This window comes from Onychomys torridus, chromosome 6 (assembly GCF_903995425.1).
Source record: "Onychomys torridus chromosome 6, mOncTor1.1, whole genome shotgun sequence".
In the NCBI taxonomy this organism is placed as follows: domain Eukaryota; kingdom Metazoa; phylum Chordata; class Mammalia; order Rodentia; family Cricetidae; genus Onychomys; species Onychomys torridus.
The window spans coordinates 53,316,696-53,339,881 of record NC_050448.1 but is presented as its reverse complement, the minus strand read 5'-3'; the positions used below and the strand labels follow the sequence as shown (position 1 = coordinate 53,339,881).

Sequence of the window (23,186 nt, the reverse complement as noted above, 5' to 3'; positions counted from 1 at the left end):
CAAATCAAGGCCACAGAGGAAGGAGAGCAGCAGTCACTAGTAACAGGAAGCTGTGACCGAGAGAGGGCAGAGGGGCAGGCTGTCCTGTCAGCAGCAAGGGCTCATGGGAGGAGGAAGGGGAGAGGGGTTGCTGGGATCCTGACAACTTTGGCAGCAGCCATTTGAGTGGAGACAGCTCTTGTGTTGTAGATAGACAGCTATTGACCAAAGATGATGGAACTCTATGTAGCCAAGGGGTGCTTGGGTCTGATCGAGGAATGGAATAACGGAATTGGCTGAGCTTGTAGGAGAATGAGATCATAGTTGACACAATGCTGGACAAACAGGAGATGGAGGGTACATCTGAAATTGAATGTATCCTCTTCCCAGCCCTCACTGCCATTCAAACCACTCTGCAGCTGAGGCTTCTGTTCCCAGATAAAGTCTGAGACACATTTGGTGGTTTCTCAGGCGCCGCTGGGAATTAAAACAAAATCAAATGCCCCTGAAATTTTCAATAGCTTATACCTGTATACATGGCATTAGTTTGTTGATTGTTATGTCTGATCTAGTCTAGTCTAATATATCATATTTCTTTCATTCCAAGGTGAAATGTTTCTTACTTTCAGCCTCTGCTTGCTACAGATATGTATCCACCAGTGCATTAAGAGCTGTGGTGAGCATTGTTCCCTCCAAAGGTCCATCTTCCTCCATAGTCTCCTAGAACGTCTTGTCTGACTTCTTCATAGTGTATGAATAAGCAAAGAGCAGAGAAGGCAGGAAGACTTCCGAGAATGGACATCCGTTTGCTCTCATGGATAATGAACTGACTCTTTCTTTGTGGGAACTTTTATGGGGTCTTAGGGGAGTCTCTCCATCCTCTTTCATTGTGTTTCTTTTACGTGTTGGCACCAACATGAAGGAAGTGGAAAGAGATTCTCCTCTTAGTGGAATCATAGTGGCGTGCCTCTTTCCATGATAGCTGCTTCTGGTTGAAATGCAAGGCACACTGATTTAGCAGATAAAAGACTGACAGGAAAATGCTCTTCTAGTACTTGCCAGGGAAGTGATTGCAGGGGATGTGTATGGGGTGCACCTCCTATGTGGACTGTGGCTGAAGTCTTGCAAGTGGACACCGTTGCCTGGGAAGAGATGTGGTGGGCCTTCTAGAGACATAATGCGTAGTTAAGAGGCAGCAGACTTCTTAAGGAGTTGCTGGCTGGCTGACATATCAGCGTTGGTAGGGAGTCCGCCTGGAATTGTGCCCAATAGCATATGTATTACTTGTGCATATTATTTGCACAGAATCTGGATCTTTGAATACATCCACCTGTTTATTCTTTACCCCAGATGTGAAACTTTATATTTCTACCTTAATTGGATGTGGGCACTGGTTTATGTTTATTCTGGTTTATGTTTTTAAAATTGTTATTAACTTTACCCTGGACCTCTTAGTTCTCTGACAAATTTAACTCTATCTTTTCCAGTTGTATATGAACACAGATCAAGATTAGAGAAATCTTTGCAAAAAGAAAGGCTTGAACACAAGAAAGCAAAGGAAGGTAAGACAATGTGAGCTTGTGCCTTTGGTTTCTGCTACCATTTTTTGATGTACCATTACTTGGCCTATGATGCTTTTTGGTATATATATATATATATATATATATATATATATATATATATATATATTATTGCTAAGTTGTTTCTCAAATGAGCCTGAAGCCAGGTGGGCAGAGAAAGAGCTGTCAATAAATGTGTTAGGCATGGTGCAGACATTTTGTGTAGTCTCAGTGATGGGGAAGTAGCCCTTTCTTCTCCTTTGGGATCTCAAGTCAGATAGTAAGTGGAAGATGTACAAGCTTTATCATCCAGGTCATGACTCAAAGGTCTTCACTTCCTTCCATCCCACAGAGAAGCCTTTGCATCAGAGGCTCAAGTGTGGGTTTAGAAGCTTTCCTTCTGCTTCTGCAGCCTTCATGACGGTCGCACATCGGCACACAAATTATTTCAGAAATAGCCCATGACTTCCCTTCTACATTACATAGGTATATTTCTAATGCCTCAAACCTCGGTCCACAGTTGGGATTTGGGAAAACATGCATTGTTTAGAACATGTTTCATACACTCTAGCTTATGTCTGTAACATAGTGAGTTGACTCACTACCTGGAATCTTTTGAATGAAGCAGTTGTTATTATTTCATGAAAAATTTCACTGACACAGTTGTTCATTCAGAAATTAACAGGTCACACTGGCAATGCCGTCAAATGGTGTCAGAGCTCTTTAAGAGAGCATGCATTCCAGCATCTAGCTACTAAAAGTTATCTGCATTCTTATCTTTTATTTATTTACGTTTTGTGATGAATCTCAGAATTTAAGCTCTTGGCTGCCTTGGTGGAATAAAAGGGTAGGTGCCATAGTAGATGCGTGATACCATACAATGCTCTCCTGACTCAGGTTGAGCAGACTTCAGAATCCTGAGAGATGCTCTGAGACTTATCTTGCCCTGTCTTTCACTGCAGAGTGATTTTATAGAGCCATCTAGTGGATAATAAAGTTTTCAGAGCATTGAAGATGGCTTAGATGGCTTGATTGTCTTTTCAGTTCCTGAAGGAATTTAGTGTGCCCTCTAGTGGGAAGCGATAAATCACCTGTGTCTCCAGATGCACCCACTGCCTCTCAGTTTCAAAGGCAGCTTTTCACAGTGCTGTTGTAAGTGTGCTATTAGTCACTGATTCAAACACGGATTCTGGTGATGCAGGCTTTGCATATAGAAAGGGAATCGGAAGACTACTTCCTTTGTCATCTGCTTTCCAAAGTTGGAGAGGTAAACTGAAATACATAAATCACCAAATAGATTAATTTTTTATTATTATTTTATAATTAATTTTGCCCCAAATAGATTAATTTGAACTGGAAATATTTTTTGCAAGTCTGAGTAAAGTATAACTTTTTTTTTCTCTGGGATGTTTAAAAGTTTTTAAATGGAATAACTTACTACTTTCTCTGCATTTTTATCTTTCCTAGATTTCCTTGTTTATAAGTTAGAAGCACAAGAAACACTAAACAAAGGAAGGGTAAGGCTTTGCTCTGATTTGGCTTTTAATTTGTTTTCATGAACCTTGAGAAATTTTTACTGTGAAAAATTTTACTCTATCGATCACTAGCATTGTAGGTTGAACATGCATTTTTGTTACAAAAAATAATATAGAAATCCTAAGAGGAAAACTTGAAGCATTTCTCATTTAAAACCTACCTTTTTTTGCATCTGGACACACCAATGATGCTTAGCTATAAATTGAGATAGCCTCACTGTGTCATATGAAGTGAAGGCTTTGTTTGGTTAACTGGTTTGGTTCTGGAATTTTGAGATAGGTTCTCTTCTCCCCAAGAAGGCCTCAAACTCATTATATAGCAATGGATGACCTTGAACTCCTGATCCTCCTCCCTCTACCTCCTGCCTCTACTTCTTCGTGCTGGGATTACAGATATGTGCTAGTCTTTGTGGCCAGCATGGGGTGGGAGGGTGAGGGGGTGGGGGTCATTTTTATTCACTCTTTTATTTGCTCATGGTGTCTCTTTTCTATGACATGTAAGATTTCTGTTTGCCTTTACAAAATCCTATCAAACAGGAGATCTGCCTTAGTGCTGACATTTGCAAGTATCTGAAGAATGAATTATGGACAGAATGAATGATGTCGGCATTTAAAAATATTTTAAAGTTAGAATTGACTGGCAAAAAGCCAATCTTTCTCTTAACACTAGAGAAATGTATGAGTGCTAGTTGAATAAAACATGAGTGTTTGGGGATTTCAAAATGGAGGAAAGTCAGTTCTTTGGATTGCCTGGGAGAAGCTTTCAACTCCTACTTGCTTTTAGAAGACCCAACCAGACCTGTGTGCATACAATCATATGACTGTGCATTTTGTAATGTAATTTCTTTATAAACTAAAAAGAAAACAGGAAGGGGATGAGATGATAAAGCAAAAATGTAGCTGATTTTAGGAGCTATGAAAAGAAAACACAGCTGTGCACCTGTGTGCTAACATAGCACAGCAGGGGCATGCCATGCAAAGATAAATCAGCCTAAGGAATGAAGGGAGACTGAAGATTCCAGATGTCTTCAGTATGCTGATCGAGAGAGGCAGCCTAGGATGTTGAAACCGGGAAGGGAAGCCTGTGTGGACAGCTGCTCTGCTCCCTTAGAATGCAGGAGGGATGGTCTAGAACATGGGTTGGGAAGGGAGAGGTCAGCCACCATGAACTTGGGCTCCATCCCCCCTCTGCTGCTGGCGCACTACTTGCTCCAGTTCCGATTTTTCACCCTGGGGGTAAAATGAAGATTATGTGAGTGCCCACTACAGTTGAGGAAAGAAGGGTCCTTCTCTTCCTCCCTTAAGACATGCTGAGTTTGTGAGGCCTGCTCTTAACTGGTGTATTCCCCATCTCTCCTAGCTGTTCTGGGCATTAAACTCTGTCTTTAGCCAGAATGGTGACTTTCAGAAGTGCACTGTGTGTCTGGGCCACTAGGCTTCTTTAGATCATAAGAATCAGAACCAAATTATCTCTAAGAGCCCTGTCAACTCATCATGTTATGATTCTATTCCCATTCTTTATGTTACTAAACTCTAACAAACCCAGGAGAAAGGTGAAATCTTGTTTCTGCTGTTAAATAAAGAAATAGGAGTTCTTAGGGGGTGGCCCAGTGGTAGAGTGATTGCCTAGTATTTGCAAGGCCCTGAGTTTAATCCCCAGTACTGCTAAATAAATAAATAAAGGAGATGGCCCTCAAGATATATCCTCTCTATCACAGAATTTATGTTAGCTTACAAAGCAAAACTGAAAATCTCTTATTAAGCGAGAGTCAAGCTGTCCTTGGCAAAAACCCAGATCAGCTCTCTTTGTTGATTTGATTTTCTTTTATTTACAGCAAGATTCCAATAGCAGATACAGTGCATTGAATGTCCAGCATCAGATGCTGAAAGTAAGTAACCTAACGTGTCCTATATTAGTGAAGAAAGGAGTAGGCAATATTTGAACTAATTAACCATCATTAATGTGATAAAAGAGAAGGTTTGTAGAAAGTTGACTTAGTGTCTAGAGTCATAGTTGGCTAAAAATTATAGTTTTAGTTCCTCAGCATGATTATTACCTTTATACAAAAAGCTGGCTTATATAGTGCCCATTTTCTTATTCAATAATTGGGCTCTCTGGTTAGCCATTTTTCAATGTTGTTCTCTTTGGTGTCTTTAAAGTTCAGTGTTTACTTGGTCTCTCGTGGTGGTTTTTCTTTTATCTTAGACAGACTGGAGTGTGTACAACTCAAAAGCTTCCTTTGTGCTGCTAATGTTTAAGAGATGTACTTTTATCTACCCCAAGAACACAATTTATTATCTAAATATCTTCCTTGGGCTCTGGTTAAAACTCACTATCAAGAGTTAAGAAGATCAAAACCACAAAAAAGTGAAGGGAGAGAGTCATTGATTCCGTCAAGCTGGGAGAGAGGAATAGCAGAGCATCCAGCACTGTGCACAAATCCTGCCATGGTCTCTGCCCGTGTGTTAGTTCAGTGTTTTTTATGCCTTCACATCAGCAGAGCATACACTTCCCACTGAAACCAGAGCCTCTCCCATATTCACGAGTTTGGTACATGACTTAAAGCAGGGCATCTTCCACATAACTATTTGGAGAATGTAGAATTTAAATAACTCGTGATGTCTGTGTAGAATTATAATGTAAAATCAAATAAATAAAAATTAACTCTAGAAACAGTTCATTACTTTCCCCAAAGGGAAGATAGTCAGTTCCCTCTCCCTCTCCATCTCCTCTATACCCACCACTCTCTCTCAAACTGGTTTACTAGAAGACTGAAAATTAAAGAGTTATTGAACAAATTGGTCCTTTGGGTTCAAAAGTCCTGCCTTTGTGTATTTCTAAGATGTCTAGAAGAGAATTGAGTGCATACTGAACATAATCAGACTGTTTCTTGCCCTTTCTTGGCATTGCAGCCAACAGTATTTATGGTGAATTAGATAGCACAAACAATCTAGAAATGATTGAAAATATGGAAGTGGATATGTACAAATACTATCCTGTAAAGAGTCTTGAGCATTTTCAGATTTGAGTAGCTTAAGCTTAGAGTTGCCCTGAATCCTCCCATGAAGACTGTGGAACCTTGAGCTTGCTGGTTAAGTTTGGAAAATACACAAAGTGGCTAAGGCTAAGTTTTATTGTTACCTTTACTTTGTTTCTACAGTAATTTGAATCTGAATACCCTCAGATTCCCCCACCCCACTCCACCCTTTCTCATCTCTGATGATAGCTTCTTCCTCTCAGTGACCTTTAGAAGGGGAGATTTATGTTTTCCCATGGTCTCAATTGAAGAGGAAAGGAAACAAAGAGGAACTACACAAACAGAACACAACCCTACCTGAGCTCACTTCTTCATTTATTCACTCCCTCCCTCTGAAGAGAGAAAGGCCATGCAGAACACAACCCTACCTGAGCTCACTTCCTCATTCATTCACTCTCTCCTTCTGATGAGAAAGGCCATGCAGAACACAACCCTACCTGAGCTCACACCATCATTCACTATCTCCTTTTGATGAGAGAAAGGCCATGCAGCCAAGAAACAGACTCTCGTGTGATTTTGAGAATGCATCTTTGCTCAAGTATTCATCTTGCAGAGTCAGCATGAGGAGCTGAAGAAACAGCACAGTGACTTGGAAGAGGAACATCGAAGGCAAGGGGAAGACTTCAGCAGAACGTTCAATGACCACAAACAGAGATACCTGCAGCTTCAGCAAGAGAAGGAACAAGAACTTTCTAAGCTGAAAGGTATTTGATAGGGCTAGAGATGCCTTGGTCTGCCATTTCAACAGGAACACACACAGGGGCTACACACAGGCGCTGGGCTCCTTGGAAGTCTTTGTATTATGTACTTCAGAAGTCACACTGATTAGCAGCCTCTCTTATGCACATAAGCCATTTTTTTTAAAGTTCTTGTTTTATTTATATGGCGTTTTGTATGCCCATATGACTGTGCACTATTAGCTTGTTAGCATGCCTCATGCCTCTGGAGGCCCCAAAGGGGCATTAGATCTCCCAGAAGTGGAGTTACAGATGATTGTGAGCTGCCCTGTGGATGCTGGGAATTGAACCAGGATCCTCTGCAAGAGCAGTAAGAGCTCTCAAACTCTGAACCATCTCTCCATCTTCTTTCTCATTATTTTTAAAGCAAGATACATATATAGTAAAATTTTGGTAGTACATATAGATGAAATCAGGGCTACATAAAATAGGAGGATACATATATGTGATTCTGACTACTAAGGTATTTTAGCCTCAGAACTTTGCACCCAGGACAAAAGTAGAAAGGTGGGAAGCCTTAGAGAGCTGGTCATCCTTAAGAAAAGACATCACACACACACACACACACACACACACACACACACACCATGTAGGAGAGACAGAAAGTGAAAAACCACACTTGCAGAATCAACTTTTGGAAGAAGTTTCTGGAAGGGATCTGAAACTGAGTTGAGTAGTGTCTCAACCTGATTGTGAACAGCATCATTTCATGGGTTGAGTCCTGGCCAGACTGAATGAAAATGATTGAGGGAGTTGAGTCTAGATCTCGCTTCCTCTCTGCCTCCTGTCTATCCATGCAATGTGAAGAGATGTCCCAAGCTCCCACCGCTGCGACTTCACCACAGGAGTGGCATGCAACCTGGCACTGTGAAGTAAAGTAAACCTTTTCTCCTCCGAGGTACTTTGGCCAGAGTATTTTATCCCAGAAGCCGAAGTGGAGCTAAGACATGACTCTGGGTCAAAGGTTTAGGCAACAAAGTTAAAGCATTTTGTGATTGATGAAGGGCAGCGGTGGCGGTGGCTAGGTGATGAAGTGCAGGCAATCTTGGGTATCGTAATTCGATACAAGAAGAGTATCTAGACCTCTCCCCCTCTCTCCCAAGGAAGGCTGACAGCATGGAAACAGATAATTGCTCTTGATTATTATGAATATAATAGCTGATAACACACTTCTGTAATGTATCAGGACCAGGTGAAATCCTTCCAGTGGATGGTTCTACTGAATTCTCCTCACAAACCTGCAGGCAAGGAGCCAGGTGTCTTGTTTCATTCAACATATGAAGAACTGGAGGGTGCTGAGCAAAACTTGCTGGCAGAAGCCCAGGGAAGGCATGGAAGCCACTAAGTCTGCAAACTAAAATTCAGAACTAACTAGTCAAGTTGAGGTAGTTCAAGTGTTAAAAGCCCCATGCAGCCTGTAGTACACTAAAGGTCCTTAGAGATGGCCAGTAGTGTCCTGTTTTGACTTCTGGAAAAATCCACTATGATGGGAAGGCCTGATCCTACTTTCTTCTTAATTTTTTTCCCCAAATGTCATCATAAATCCTGTGCCCAGGTGTTGAGAAGGGGCGATAAAAAAGTAAAACTGTCCAAGGGGACTGAAACTCTCCTTTAGTGCTTAACATACCCTGCAGAGATGGAGCCTTGTCTGCTGAAGTATCCCTGTATGAGGACAGTGCCTGGGGCAGTCTAGGTTTATATAATGCCTGCTGTCCTGGCTCATGTATTAATTGTGCTCCCTTTCTTTCTCACAGCATTGCCTCTTCCAAAATAAGTTATATAATCACCCTGCCAGCATTCAGCTTCCCTTATGTTATTTATGTATTGCCACAAAATCATTGGCCTAATATTGCCAGATATTCTTAGATCCGTCTTTAAACACTGATGAATATTCAAATATGGAGAAGACTATGTAGGCAAAATTTTCAAAAACCACTAAGTTTGTGTGTTTGAATAGCACTTAACTTGTGAAATTAACACATGTAATGATAGAATTTATAAAACTAGAGAGGTAGATCTAGAATTTGCAAGAGGAACCTGGTAACTGAACAGAGCTTGGAGAGAAGGTTTTAGGACCTCTGATTCCACACTCCCACATTTTATCTCTGAAAAGACCTACTCAGAGTAGAATTTAGATTAACCAAGAACTCAGTAATAGCAGTAAGAAAAATTGGAGGCTATCAGTTAAGGAGGGTTTCTATTGTCTCTAATTGAAGTACCTTGTGAGGAGATGTGAAAATTATTCATGCTATGAGAAAGGATCTGTTCTGTTTATAACTATTTTTCATTGGTAAAGATCCTCAAATCAGAGAGCACCTGCCCATACATTTAGTCCCAAGGGCTCATTTATTAACAGAAATGTTTCATTTTCAACACCTGCGTGATTAAAATTGTTGACTTTATATGTAATGCATAGCCTATTTCCAGAGGCTTAAGCCAATGAACCAGGTCATTTTGCAGTGAACCTTTGAACCCATGCTCTGCATGAATATGATACAGTCTTTTGTTGATTTGGAGCATTTTACTGTTAAAGTCCAAAACACATTCTCAAATAAGTTTTCGGGTTTCAAATAATGGCATAAAAAAACTAGAGAATTCCCAGTATTCACGTAAGCTTGTTCTTGTTATAAAACAGAAACTGTCTATAATTTGAGAGAAGAGAATAAACAACTAAGAAAAGCACACCAAGACATTCACACACAGCTTCAAGATGTCAAGGTAAGGTGAAATCAGACTTTGGCGCTGGGGAATTTGTCTCTCTCATTTTGCAGAACGGCTTCCAAAGTCCTTCGTGGAAGCTGAGAAGAGACCTCAAAGGTTATGAGTGCTTGCTGCTCTGGCGGAGGAACCACGTTTGGCTCCCGGTACCATAGCTCACAACCAGCAATATCTCCATCTGCAAGGAATCCAATGTCCTCCTCTGTCCTCTGTGGTCACATGCGTACCCATGACCACCACCACCACCACCACCACACACACACACACACACACACACACACACACACACTTAAAAAATAAAAATAAAGTGTTTTTCTTCTTTCAAATTCATTCCCAATTGATCTGCTTTGCAAACCCAGATTACCGTCATAGGCTTGCAATACCTGGAGTATATCTGATAACTGTTGCCACTTCAGCATCATAAACTAAAAGTGGCCTAGGGTGTCTGATTATTTGTATAAAAAAATACTGAACTCATTCTTTTATTGGCTGATTACACTTTAAGATGGTTTTTATTTACCAGAGCGGATGGTGACTAGTGAAAGGTTTATCTGGGTAGCCCTTTTGATAGATTTTAGAATATACCCCATACATCAATCACACCTCTCGCTAGGGATTTTTAAACTTATAACAAAGGCTGCTACAACAACAAGGAAATAACATTTGGGAGCCCACACCAGAGAGTTATGTTTTGTGACGTGAATTCAGCTCAATGTGTGAACTTCTTTTTTGTGTAGCAACAGCATAAGAATTTACTCTCCGAGCATGAACGGCTTGTAGTGACTTTGGAAGACCACAAGAGTGCACTGGCTGCTGCTCAGGTTAGGAGGGAAGCAGCCGTTGTTGGGTCCTTTTCAGGTCTGCTTACTACTTCTGAATTCCTTTATGCATGGAGGTTTTCACAACACAGTCTTCAGAGAGTTACTTCTGACAGCACTGCTAATCCTGGGGACAATGCATGCTTCTCCAAGTCACTGAAGAGACTACTAAATAAACTTTCCATTGCTTTTGGCACATGACTGTTTCTGCCTCTACCACATCCTACAGGAAAGTTTCTGATACTTAACTCACAAGCGCGTCCCGTGAATCCGGACTTTTGCGCCTCTCCAGCCTGGGTCCTGTCTTAGGAAAGAGGATACAGGGCTGTGTGATGCTGACTACCTCAATAAACCATCCCCAGATTTTTCTTTTCTCCTCCCCTTATTCCCAGTATTGCAGCCTGTATGTATAGACTCCTTTTGGGACAAGACTTAGATAGGGCTGTTCATATTCCAGAAAAGCAGAAGGGTCAGTGAAAATGGCCAACAGTCATCATCTCCATTTGTTCAGAGACTAGAGTAGCCCACCGGCGACATAAGCCAGGCTCTTGCCATATGTCTGTTAACTGAATGAACAATCAAATACGAGCTATGGAGAGCTTGTTAAGGAGAGATCTAAGGAGTGCTTCAGAGCTTGAGAGCCAGAGAATTGGGAGTGCCTGGCTTAGTCACTCGCTTTTGCCTTCATAAAATTATCAACAGCTATAATGCATTGAGCTCGGACCTATTTCAAAGACTCATTTCTTTTTGCATTTAGGGGACTAGGTTTTTTTTTTTTTTAACACAAAAATGATTCATTTTGCTTTTTAATTTTGTAAGTATACTCTCACATTAACTTTTCTTCAATATTTTAAGTTAGTCGCTGATAATTTCCTACGTGTATACAACACTTGATGATATTCACCTAGCATTTCCCCCTCAAATTCCCTTGAACCCTCAACTCATCCCCTCCCAACTTCATGTCCTCCATTTTCCTTCTACCTCACTGTGCCCACTTCAGCTGCCTATGTGTGCACAGGCATGGGACAGATGGTGGAACACTGGAAAGTAATACTCAGAGAATTTTGAGTATCCCTCTCCCGGCTGCCATCAGCTGCCTATAGCTTCCACAGCTAGGGGTAGGGCCTTGTGAGCCGCCCCTCCTTGGGGACCTTTGTCAACTGGGTGTCTCTCTCCTACTCTGTTGCTCATGATGGTTTTTTACCTATATATGAAGTGGTTGACTCCACACACCATTGCATTTCACATCTTCTTCATAAGACGTGTCAAGTGTTATTTTCTGTGAGGTTCACAGAGCAAAATGGGGTAAGCTGATTTGAACACTGTGCTGTAATAGGCATAAATATTACAATAAGCATCAATCTGAAAATGTGCAGAAATAGAATTAAAATGGTTGGTTTAATGACCCAAACCAAGTTCTTAACACTAAGCACATTAGCAGTGTTACTGAGCCAGTTTTTGAACTTTCTGTTGTTATTATACACATGTGTTGTGTGCACACGTGTGTCAGTGGAAGCTAAAGTGTCATTCCTCAGGACATCCTCCACTCTGAGACAGTCTTTCGTTGTTCTGGAACTCACTGATTCCAGTCACCTCCAGGAATCCACCTGGTTTCCTCTCCCCAGCCCTGAAAGAATCTTACAATAAAGAAAAGTAATTTTATATACACAGCAAAAAATATGTATAGTTTTCTATTTAATTATTTAGTATATTTAACTGCTTTTCTAACTCCAAGTATTTTGATTGGAGGGTGATCAAAGTTCTGCCTTATGAAGTTTTTGTTGTTGTTTTTCATTTGTTTGTTTGTTTTGTCTTAATACTTATGCTATAACTTAGTGCCTCCCTTAATTCCCTTAATTAGAGCCATATGTCACTATTAATTTGAGCTGATGTAACAAAATACCATTGACTGGCGGCTTAGACACAACAAAGTTGTCATAGTTTCAGAAGCTGGGAGTTCCAGATTCCAATGCCTACATTCAGACTCTTATGAGGACCTTCCTTTGGGATGTTGGCTCCTGGCTTCTTGTGTTGTCTTGGATTCCTTTTATGAGGGCAGTAACTTCATTTATGAGAATTCCATCCTTAGGACCTGAGTACATTCTAATATACCAACCTCCTGTTGCCATTATAAAAGAGATCAAACTTCAAATATACACACATTCAGTAAATAACATCATGTCAGAACTTTATCCAAATCTCCAAGGAAGGGAAAATTGCTATTTCTGGTTTCTACACCTTATGCAAATCCTCTTTGGAGATTCTTTCTTGACAGGTTCATTTTTAAATATGGTTGAGAACTTTGTTTAATCTTGGGCTTATGGATGGCTCAGTGGATAAAATGCTTGCCACACAAGCCTTTCAAGCAGAGTTTGATCCCCGGAATCCAGTAGACATGGAAAGAAAGTCCTCTGACATGCACAGATGTGCTGTGGCATGCACTATCTCTCTCTCTCTCTCTCTCAAACACACACACACACACAGGGAGAAAGAGAGAGAAAGTTGAGACAGAGGCTGAGACAAAGAGAAACACAGATATATATATATATATATTACACATTGCACAATAATAAAATTAATTTTAAAAAAAATCTTCATAATTAGTATGTCCCTGTGTTCCTTTATAACTAAGTAAACTAGAAAACTGAGATCAAAAGGAAGTTAAGTAGTTAGCCTGAGAAAAGTACCCACCCACCAAAAATTGTAACTCTGGTGCCTGGTATCAAAGTCACATTCTTAGTCGTGTTGAAGAGACTTATTTATTCAGCAGCACAGGTGTGTGGGCCCTCCTTTCTCAGTCAGACCTTGTGAACTATAATTGCTTGGGCCTAGGGGGATATCTCAGCAGTTAAGAGCACATACTGCTCTTGCAGATAACCTACATTCATTTCTCAGCACTCACATTCAGAGACTTAAACCACTCTAGCTCAGGAGATCCCACATCCTCTTCTGACCACCAAGCACTCTTGCATTTGCTGTTCACATATCTACACAGAGACATATATGTATATATACATAATTTAAAAATAAAATGGTTTTAAAAGTATAATTTCTAGAGTGGAGGCCACAGTCTCTACATATTTTAATATGGTCCTTAATATACATTGATATCAAAACCACAACTTGACGATTACCTTCATGGATTGCACATCATAGAGCAGTGGGTTCTCAACCTCCCTAATGCTGTGTGACCCCTTAATACAGTACCTTATGTTGTGGTGACTCCCAACCATAAAGTTATTTTCATTGCTACTTTGTATATGTATTTCTGCTACTGTTATGAATCATAATAAATTTCTGATATGAAGATGACCTTGGGTAACCCCAGTGAAAGGATTGTTCAACACCCAAAGGGGCCATGAACCACAGGTGGAGAACTATTGCCTTGGAGGAACAGAAAAAGAAAAAGAATGCAGGAAATTGAATTTTGTATATCCTTCCACATAAAAGCTTTACTATGTGAATGCCATTGGGGTTTTTTGTTGTTGTTGTTTGATCTCAAAAGTTGATTCCTAAATGTTCTGATTGATTTTTTTGGCCACTGTTAGCTACATTTTACACTTTTATACAAATTATAAGAGAGTACTCCTCTGATACATATTTAGCTAGCTAACATCTTCATTCTTTGAGAACTAGAAGAGACAAAGCAGAGCTGGGAGATGGCTCCATCAGTATAGTGCCTGCCATGCAACCATGAAGACCTGGGTTTGTATCCCCAGTCCCCACAGCAAAGGCCAGATGTGGAAGCATAAACATAGTTCCAACTGTGAGATGGTTGGAGACAGGTGGACCCTTGAGCTCATTGGCCATCCATCCAAGCTGAATCAGTGAGCTTCGGTTTATGAGAAGCCTTGTCTTAGACATGGAAAGAAAGTCCTCTGACATGCACAGATGTGCTGTGGCATGCAATCTCTCTCTCTCTCTCTCTCTCTCTCTCTCTCTCTCTCTCTCTCACGCACACACACACACACGCACGCACGCACAGGGAGAAAGAGAGAGAGAGTCAGAGACAGAGGCTGAGACAAAGAGAAACACAGACATATATATCATACATTGCACAATAATAAAATTAATTAAAAAATCTTCATAATCTAGTATATATCCTGTGTTCCTTTATAACTAAGTAAACTAGTCAACTGAGATCAAAAGGAAGTTAAGTAGTTAGCCCGAGAAAAGTGCCCACCCACAAAAAATGAGTAAGATGAATAACAACAGAGGAAAGCCACCTGATATTGACCTTGGCCTCCACATACATGTGCCCACATGTGCATGCACACTTTTATGCATATTTTCATATACCCTGTATGCATATCATATACGTACACAAAAACACATACATAAACACATTTTTTTAAAAGGAGGTAAAACAGTGCTTCTCCCTAGTTATGGAGCAACAAAAGTTCTGTGTAAGTGTTTATTTACACAGTAATTCTGGTTTTAGGATAAGAGTGGTAGTGTGCATGAAGTGTGTGTGTGCAGTATCTACTGATTTTGCTAAAGTTATTGGCTTATTTTCTACCTTTCTAGCTGTTAAAAAAAAAAAAAGCAACAGACTGTTGTCCCTTCCACTTCAAACATACTCAGATGCACCAGTATGAGAGCATTCCTGTGCTAGCCCTGGGCTAGCCCTGTGCTAGTCCTGTGCTCACACACTGCCTTTCTCAATTTAACATTCAGAACTGATGAATAGAAACCCAGCTTTATTTCCCCCCATTTCACTGCTCTCTGCTACCTCTGAGCACAGTATAGAAAGCAGCTTGAAAGTAGCAAGTGAAGGACCCGAGGAGCATAAATCAACTAAGGATAAGAGGGTAAACACAGATAGATAGATAGATAGATAGATAGATAGATAGATAGATAGATGAGCATAAATCAACTAAGGATAAGAGGGTAAACATGATAGATAGATAGATAGATAGATAGATAGATAGATAGATGAGCATAAATCAACTAAGGATAAGAGGGTAAACACAGATAGATAGATAGATAGATAGATAGATAGATAGATAGATAGATAGATGAGCATAAATCAACTAAGGATAAGAGGGTAAACATAGATAGATAGATAGATAGATAGATAGATAGATAGATAGATAGACTGACAGACAGTAGATAGATAGGTAGATAGACAGTAGATAGATAGATAGATAGATAGATGAACATAAATCAACTAAGGATAAGAGGGTAAACATAGATAGATAGATAGATAGATAGATAGATAGATAGACAGTAGATAGATAGATAGATAATAGAGGAATGATAGAAGATAGGTAGATGATAGAAGATAGATAAGATGATAGAAAATAGATGGATAAAATGATAGAAGATGGATGATAGGCAATAGATGGATGATAGATAGATAGATATATTGATAGATACATAGTCCATTGGAAGTTATAACTCAGGACATAGTGTTACTGAGTCTCAATTTGAATAATCATGTAAGTCTTTTAAGTAGATATGATAAGATAAATAGGATAAAACATTGATTCCGTAGCCATCCTTTATTAATGATATTTATAATAGTATGATTGACAAAGTTCTGATTTTGACTCACATAGCCTGGGCAACTAACATGTCTTGGATATTTTTCCGTCTTTTAATTCTGACTCTAATTTGCATGTGCTCAGAGATGGTCAAGCATGACCAAAGAGGAAGTACTAATGCATGAAGACAGTCTGCAACTTTGCTAACAAACTTAGGTTTAATGTTTTTCTAGTCATCCAGTGAACCTAAGAGCCTGTCTAATTAATTAATCTGTGAACATTGTCTCTTTTTTCTCATCAAATTGTGCAATTTTCTCTCAACTGTACCGTTTATATGCAGACTCAAGTTGCAGAATATAAACAGCTGAAAGATACCCTGAACAGGATTCCGAGCTTTCGAAATCCTGACCCAGCAGAGCAGCGAAATGTCACCTTTCCCCGTGGGACTCCACAAGGATACAGCATAAGAGAGAAGCCGACAGGAGAGCTAAGAGAGGTGAGGGGTGTGACCTGGGGGTCCCTGGTAGGTGGCGTGCCCTGTGCAGCTGTCCTGAGGAGAAATACTCTCTGTACAGCCCACTCTTCCTTCCATGCAGATTCCCAGAAGTTCTTCTACATTAACATCCTTAGTGCGGTATGTTTAAATGCAGGCTTCTCAGCTCCACCTCCACTTTCCAGTTCAGTTCCTTTGAGGTTTGGCCTGGGGATTTGTATTTCTAACCAATTCAGCTAGGGAAAAAACACTGATAAATTAAAGCTGTAGCATTTCCTGGGAAAGGCTTTGCTGGCTTTGTTTTTCTCTATTATAAATTTACATGTGTTAAAGGAGCTCTGGTATCTGAATATTTGATGGTAAGATGACTTTTCTCTCCTTTGAGCAGGTGAAAAGGTTTTAAATAGCATGAGAATAGTATGTGGCAGCCCACTTTGTTATTAACATTAATATAATGGGACTTGCTACACTGCTGGGTCTGCATAGAGCATGCCAAAATCATATTAAAACACCTGTGTAACCCAACTGTGATCCACTTTATTCTTGTTCTTCATGAAAATCAAGACTTGGTTGAGTATGTTTCAAAAGGGGAGCATCACCAGTGTGGTCTTGCTTATCACTAATTCTTACAAGTTACTTGTATGGATTGGCAAATGGCTCGGCAGTTAAAGACCCTTGCCCTCAGGGATTAATGACCCCAGTTTAATTCACAGGACCCAAATGGAGGAAGGTAAAGAGGTGTGTGTTCTCTGCCCTTCACATGCTTGCTGTGATTGGCTTGCAGTAAATGGTTGAGAGTCTTGTCTCCAAGTGGCCAGTTTATGGTGGTAACGACGTCAACATCGATGGAATTCGCATATGAATGTTTTTAGCATTATCAAAGCAATCCTTCACAAACAGGCTTGAGGTCCTTGCAATCTGGTCCTTTCTTGGGGATTTATAACTACAAGTTTAAGATGGCAGGATGGGATCACATGTCTGTCGTTTGATTCTATGCCCTGCCAAGCTGACTTCTAGCTCATTGGGTTCACTGTCTGATGACTGGGAGTTTGGTTTGTTCCACCTGTGAGTTGGAGATAGTAGTTATCTGCCCCTAACATTCCTCACAGGGACAGAGTGGGGATAAATGGCAGTGTTTGAAAGTACTTAAGCCCTTGAGAGAAATATTTTCTACAAGGCAGTTTTGTAGCAAACTTGCCGGAAGACTTTATCAAAATGTACACCTGTGGACATGCCCAGATATTCAAGGAAGAATTTTTCTCCCTGCTTCATGATTTACTCTCTTGACCTTTTTAAGAGTGATAATTATATCCCTGCTAGCTTCAGAGTAGGACTTCCCATTTCAGATTGCTCATGGTGTGGTCCCCTAGGCATCTAATTATAAGAAATTAATCTGACCAAGGAAGTAACTTTCTTTTTGATTGAAGAAGATGGAAAGGGCACTACAGATTTTCCTATTAGTGTTTTTATCTTCCTAACTAATACAGATCAAAGGAAGGTTGGAAACTTATAGAAAATATGGATATGACTCAACAGATTTCAGAGAAGACATTTTCTAAAAAGTTTTTTTTTATTGGTTTAGTTTTCCGTATTGACAGTGTAAAATAAATACACAGACTGACTTCAGTTTACAGAAGATATAATAAGAAACATTAATATTTTATTGGGCCGGGAAAAATAAGTCAGCAAAATTCAATCCCTAGCACCCCTTTAAAAAGCCTAGCATTGTAGCATGTGCTTAGAATGCTAGTGAAGGGGATCATGGGGCTCATTGACTAGCCAGTCTAGTCTAATTCGTGAGCCCCTGGACCCGAAGGAGGGACCCTGTCTCAGCATCCAACATGGATAACTCCCTGAAGCTGACCTCCAGCATCAACAGCTGTGTGTCTGTACACGAACAAACACTGGCATAAATTGAAACATTGTAACAAAGAATACTTTGTGTCTTGTTGAGCTGAAACTATTTTAAAATAACATGGATGTCTATTGGTAATGTAAGTCCCTCTGATTACTAGTTAATGAAGCCAATAAGAAAGCAACCTACTCCTTCATCCACTGAATCTCACATGGTATCCTAGTCTTTTCCACTATCTGTTGAGAAGGAAGTTGACCTTGAAGAAACTTTTCAGAAGCCGTAAGCAGGAGGATTGAGGGTTTGGGATTTTCTTGTACGGCTTGTTGTTTATCTCCTTTCTGTTCTAAGGAAAGCTGGAGTCAGGTTGCCTTTGGGGGAAGCATTCTCCTGATGCATGGTTGCTGATACGCTTCACTTTCCTGGTCACTGACTATTCTCTGAGATAGAATTTTACCTAAATTATTTCTGTCTTAGGGGGAAATGACACAGTGAGAATTAAATAATTCCATCACACCTGTTTTCTTTTTCACGTCACAGTTGTATGCATTTCTAAACTCTAGGACTGTGCTTAGGCTGTAGCCCTTTAAATGTGGTAGTAAAAGTCACGACTTTTGAAATAGTTTTTTTTTTTGTGTGTGTGTGTGTGTGTGTGTGTGTGTGCTGTGCTTATCTTAGGTGTCTCTCAATAACGAGGTGTGGCAGAACCATGACGCAGCGCCTAGGAGAACAGAAGAGAAACCTTTCTCTTCCATGCAGAAGGAAGCAGGATTTCAGGCTCCGGCAGAGCAGAACCAAGTGGAACCCAGAGAGCCAGAGGAGCGTCAGGTGGAAGAGGGGCACAGGAAGGCCCTGGAGGAGGAGGAAATGGAGCAGGTCGGGCAGGCAGAGCATCTAGAGGAAGAACATGATCCCTCACCAGAGGAGCAGGACCGGGAGTGGCGAGATCAGCAGGGCCAGGATGTAGCCCACCTTCTGGATGGCCGCCCTCAAGCTGAGGTGCATGGGTACTCAAAGTTCTCTCTGATGGGGAATTTGGCTGTAGAGATGCTCAGTCAGTGACATGCAAGCGTGAGGACCTTAGTTCGGTCCCCAGATTCCGTGTAAAATGCTGGATGTAGTGGTGTGCTCTTGTAGTCCTGCACTGGGGAAGCAGCCAGTGGCTCCCTGGGGATCACTGGCCAGCCTAGCCTAACAAGAAAGTCCAGGTTTTGGAGAGAGATTGTGGGGTTTTGTTTTTTTGTTTTTTGTGTTTGTTTGTTTTGGTGTTTTGGTTTTTCGAGACAGGGTTTCTCTGTGCAGCCTTGGCTTTCCTGGAACTCACTCTGTAGCCCAGGCTGGCCTTGAACTCACAGAGATCCGCCTGCCTCTGCCTCCCGAGTGCTGGGATTATAGGCATGCGCCACCACCGCCCAGCAAGATTGTGTTTTTAAAAGCAAGGTGACTTAGCATTTAAAGAAGGATGCTTGAGGCACACACACACACACACACACACACAGAGAGAGAGAGAGAGAGAGAGAGAGAGAGAGAGAGAGAGAGAAGCCTCCCTATGAATCAGTCTCTACAAATGTTTTTGAAAGATTTCACTGAATGTTCTTGGCTTGTATTTAAATGTTCTGCTGTAAGACTAATGGCATTATAGCTCCAGAAGGTGGTTGGTGATCCAGAACAATTGCTCCTCGTAGACCTCTATATTCCCATTGTCAGTGTTGCAGGAGAGACTTGTCCTCATATCCCTGACAGTGCAGCAGGTGAGCTCCCACCTGGGTGCATCCCCAGAAGATGCCTAAGTCCCACCTGGAGTATCCTGATGTGGAAATACTTGTCTTATTTTCTGTGACAAAGAGTCCTCCTTCTGGTCATTCACTTCCAGCTACAGTGCTAGCTTTTGTCAAAGATAACTCAAAGACTCTTACCGCCTTACCACTTACACACGTGCTGCTTACACACTTACACACATATCCCTGAGTGAGCACCTTTACCAGTCTCTCCTCAGGTACTACCTCCTCAGCTTGTCACTGACATCTGAGACACATTCCTACTTTCAAAACAAACAAAAACAGTCAGTGTCTTTAAAGGCACTTCATGTCAACCAGCACTGAGTACAGCCAGGGACATTTCTTCACCATCTCCAAACTCATACCCAATGATAATGCTCATGGATGCTGATGATTTCTTTGTGACTCTGAGGCTTTATTTGTCCACCTAGTCTCTGAGACAGGAAGCTGTTGATGCTTCAGCCTTAGTAGATATGAAGACCTCTCTTGTTGCCTCTCACATCCTTGCAAACTCTGTATCCCAACACCACTGCCATCCTCCCCTTGGCCCCGTGGTCCTCAACTCTGCCCTTTTCCTTTTGCTGACAATTGAGTGTGTGTATTTTAACTGGGGAGGTAAGGGAAGGAAGATGTATAACTCATCGGGGAGCAGAATTTTAAGAACTGCTGTGTTTGATTTTCCTCTAATCAGAATGTTTTTCTGCATCCATGCATAGTTTATTTATATAAAATCTCTTCTTTGGGGCTGGCATGATGGCTCAGTCAGTAACTTGCCAACCTTGCAAGCATGATGTCCCAGGTTCAATGTCCTTGAACTCAAACATAAAACAAGGTGTAATTCAGTCCCAGTTCTAGGTGGCAGAGAAAGGCAGATTCCTGGGGCTCAAAGGCCTTGCTAACTCTGCAAGTCCCAGGCTAATGGGAGACCCTGTCTTAAACAAGCTTCCACAAGGTGGCATTTGAGGAATGACAGCTGAGGTTCTCCTCCGGCTTCCACCCACACTCACCCCTGAATAGTACTGCACACAGGCCCTCTCTCTCTCTCTCTCTCTCTCTCTCTCTCTCTCTCTCCCTCCCCTCTTCCTCCTCCTCCGTCCCTCCCTCTCATCTCTACCTCTGTCTCTCTTTCTCCCCTCTGCTTCCCCAATATAAGCTGATATTTGACATTTTGTTTAGCCTGAGTCTGCCATGTCCATGGTTGGAGTTAATTAGCATCCTTGGGTCTTTAACTATTCCTAGGCAAAGCCTTAGCCTCACAAATTGTGCAATTAGTGTGGGGTTACCAAGTGCCAACTTGATTCAGAACCTCTGAGCATAAATTTAATTAAGGGTGGAACTGATGTCTTGTGTTGTGCTCTGTTCCATTTGAGCTGGAACACACTGGAGACGGCCTTCCCACTGGCAGGTCTGCTCTAAGAAGGCCGAGGCCATTCAGAGAAAGATGGAAATTATGAGATGTTGAACTTTATGGATAATTGGGGGTCACCTGCCGTAAAGTGTTAAGAGGCCCACCCTACCCCCTGTGTTTGCCCTGACAAGAAAATTAAGAGAGTGCCCGCAGGGTCCAGCCCCTCTGGTTTAGCATCAACTCTCTTTGTTCCAGATGGACCATTCAACCAAGGCAGGCACAAAATTCCGCTCGCCATATGAGGAGCAGCTGGAACAGCAGAGGCTGGCGGCAAGGAGGGATGAGGAAGCCCAGAGGCTGAGAGAACACCAGGAAGCGTTGCACCAACAGAGGTTACATGGACACTTGCTACGGCAACAGCAGCAGCAGCAGCTCCTGGCCAGAGAGGTGGCTCAGCAGAAGCAGGCAGAGCATGAGGATATCCAGCACCCTCAGCAGCTACGGTAGCCTGCCCCTCCCCGGGTGGGTGTAGACAGTCCTTCCTCTGGTGTCAAATCAGCTTTGTGTATGGGTAGCAGGAGGGCAGGCTCATATTGCTCATGTAGACAAGGTAGGAAAAAAATTAGGGAATTAAATGCTAGGTACTTAATTTTTAGCATATTTTTTTCTTCTGAAATGTAGTAGTTACGGACTGAGAAGGTAGCTTGGTGATAAAGGGCTCGACACACAAACATTAGGACCTAAGTTCAAATCCCCAGAATCTTTGTAAATCTAAGTACCGTGGCACACAGCCTGTACAGGGCTAGTACACTAGGATGAGAGATGTCGAGAGGAGCCGAAAAGCCTGGAGTATGTGGAGGCAAACAACAAAAGGGGAGTGGAGTGGGGGGGGGGGGGGGGGGGGGGGGGGGGGGTGGGGCTTGTTTCAAACAAGGTTGACATTAAGGACAGTGTGCATTAAGGACTACCTGGCATGTGCTGTAGCATGTTGGTACACCTCACAAAACTTACATGCACACACACCACACGCAAACCCCACAAAATAATAAATAAAAGTAATAGATCCCAAAATAGACTAGCCACCTTGGTTCTAACTTTATTATTCATCATGAAATGACATTTTACCTCCTCATGGTATGCTTTGAAAACGTATCTGGTGTCAGTACTGTACTTCAGCGTGTATCTAAATCTCAGAAACAAGTTATGGCTCATTTTAAAAGTTGAAAATCCCTTTTTATTCCCGTCTTGAAAGATAAATGACCTTTCCAAACCGTGGCTGTTAATTTTTACTTCTGAATTTATGTCCCCGGCAGGCAGCAAGTTAATTCCAATGCTGTGGAGAATGACGTCGTGCAGGGAGCCGAGGACCAGGGAATCCACGAAGAAGAGGGAGGAGGTGAGGCTCCTCAGATGATGACCCTGCAGTCCAGTGACTCGCTCATATCACACCATATCCACAAGCACATTCCATAGCATCCACAGACAGAGTGCATACCTTAGAAAATACCGAGACTTGCTGTGACTCGATTGTGCATATGCTGTTATTACTTGTGGTCTGAGTGAGTCCTGGCTTTAAAAATATTTAGCACTAGTGAAAACTGATGAAGAGAATGGTTTTTTTCCTACAACATTCTCCCCTCTGTTGAATCTCATTATGTGCTTAATGGTTGTTTCTGACAAAGAATCATAGGATTGGTATTCTTTAGGAACTTTCTCTGTTTTCTACTTAGCTTAGATATCTGGCGCCCTTGCTTGTATTTATGGCAAACATCGAGTATGAAATTTGTCAAATCTGCTTCCTGTGGAGAAAGAGCTGAAGTTAACTCTGCTTGGTACCAGTGACTC

At 41.5% G+C, this 23,186-nt stretch overlaps 1 protein-coding gene across 4 annotated transcripts in view; it reads left to right on the top strand.

Annotated features, from left to right (window-relative positions):
- Positions 1 to 23,186, top strand: part of Golim4 (golgi integral membrane protein 4) — an 82,730-nt gene that overhangs the window by 42,804 nt on the left and 16,740 nt on the right. Inside the window, exons 2-11 of one of the 4 annotated variants that reach the window (XM_036190859.1) lie at positions 1,467 to 1,541; positions 3,006 to 3,055; positions 4,909 to 4,962; positions 6,665 to 6,815; positions 9,484 to 9,566; positions 10,304 to 10,387; positions 16,211 to 16,366; positions 18,975 to 19,214; positions 21,597 to 21,844; positions 22,655 to 22,737. In XM_036190859.1, the coding sequence (XP_036046752.1) occupies positions 1,467 to 1,541; positions 3,006 to 3,055; positions 4,909 to 4,962; positions 6,665 to 6,815; positions 9,484 to 9,566; positions 10,304 to 10,387; positions 16,211 to 16,366; positions 18,975 to 19,214; positions 21,597 to 21,844; positions 22,655 to 22,737 (1,224 nt within the window). Of the gene's footprint in view, positions 1 to 1,466; positions 1,542 to 3,005; positions 3,056 to 4,908; positions 4,963 to 6,664; positions 6,816 to 9,483; positions 9,567 to 10,303; positions 10,388 to 16,210; positions 16,367 to 18,893; positions 19,215 to 21,596; positions 21,845 to 22,654; positions 22,738 to 23,186 lie in introns of all 4 variants that reach the window. The other 3 variants (XM_036190858.1, XM_036190860.1, XM_036190861.1) reach the window with 3 other exon arrangements.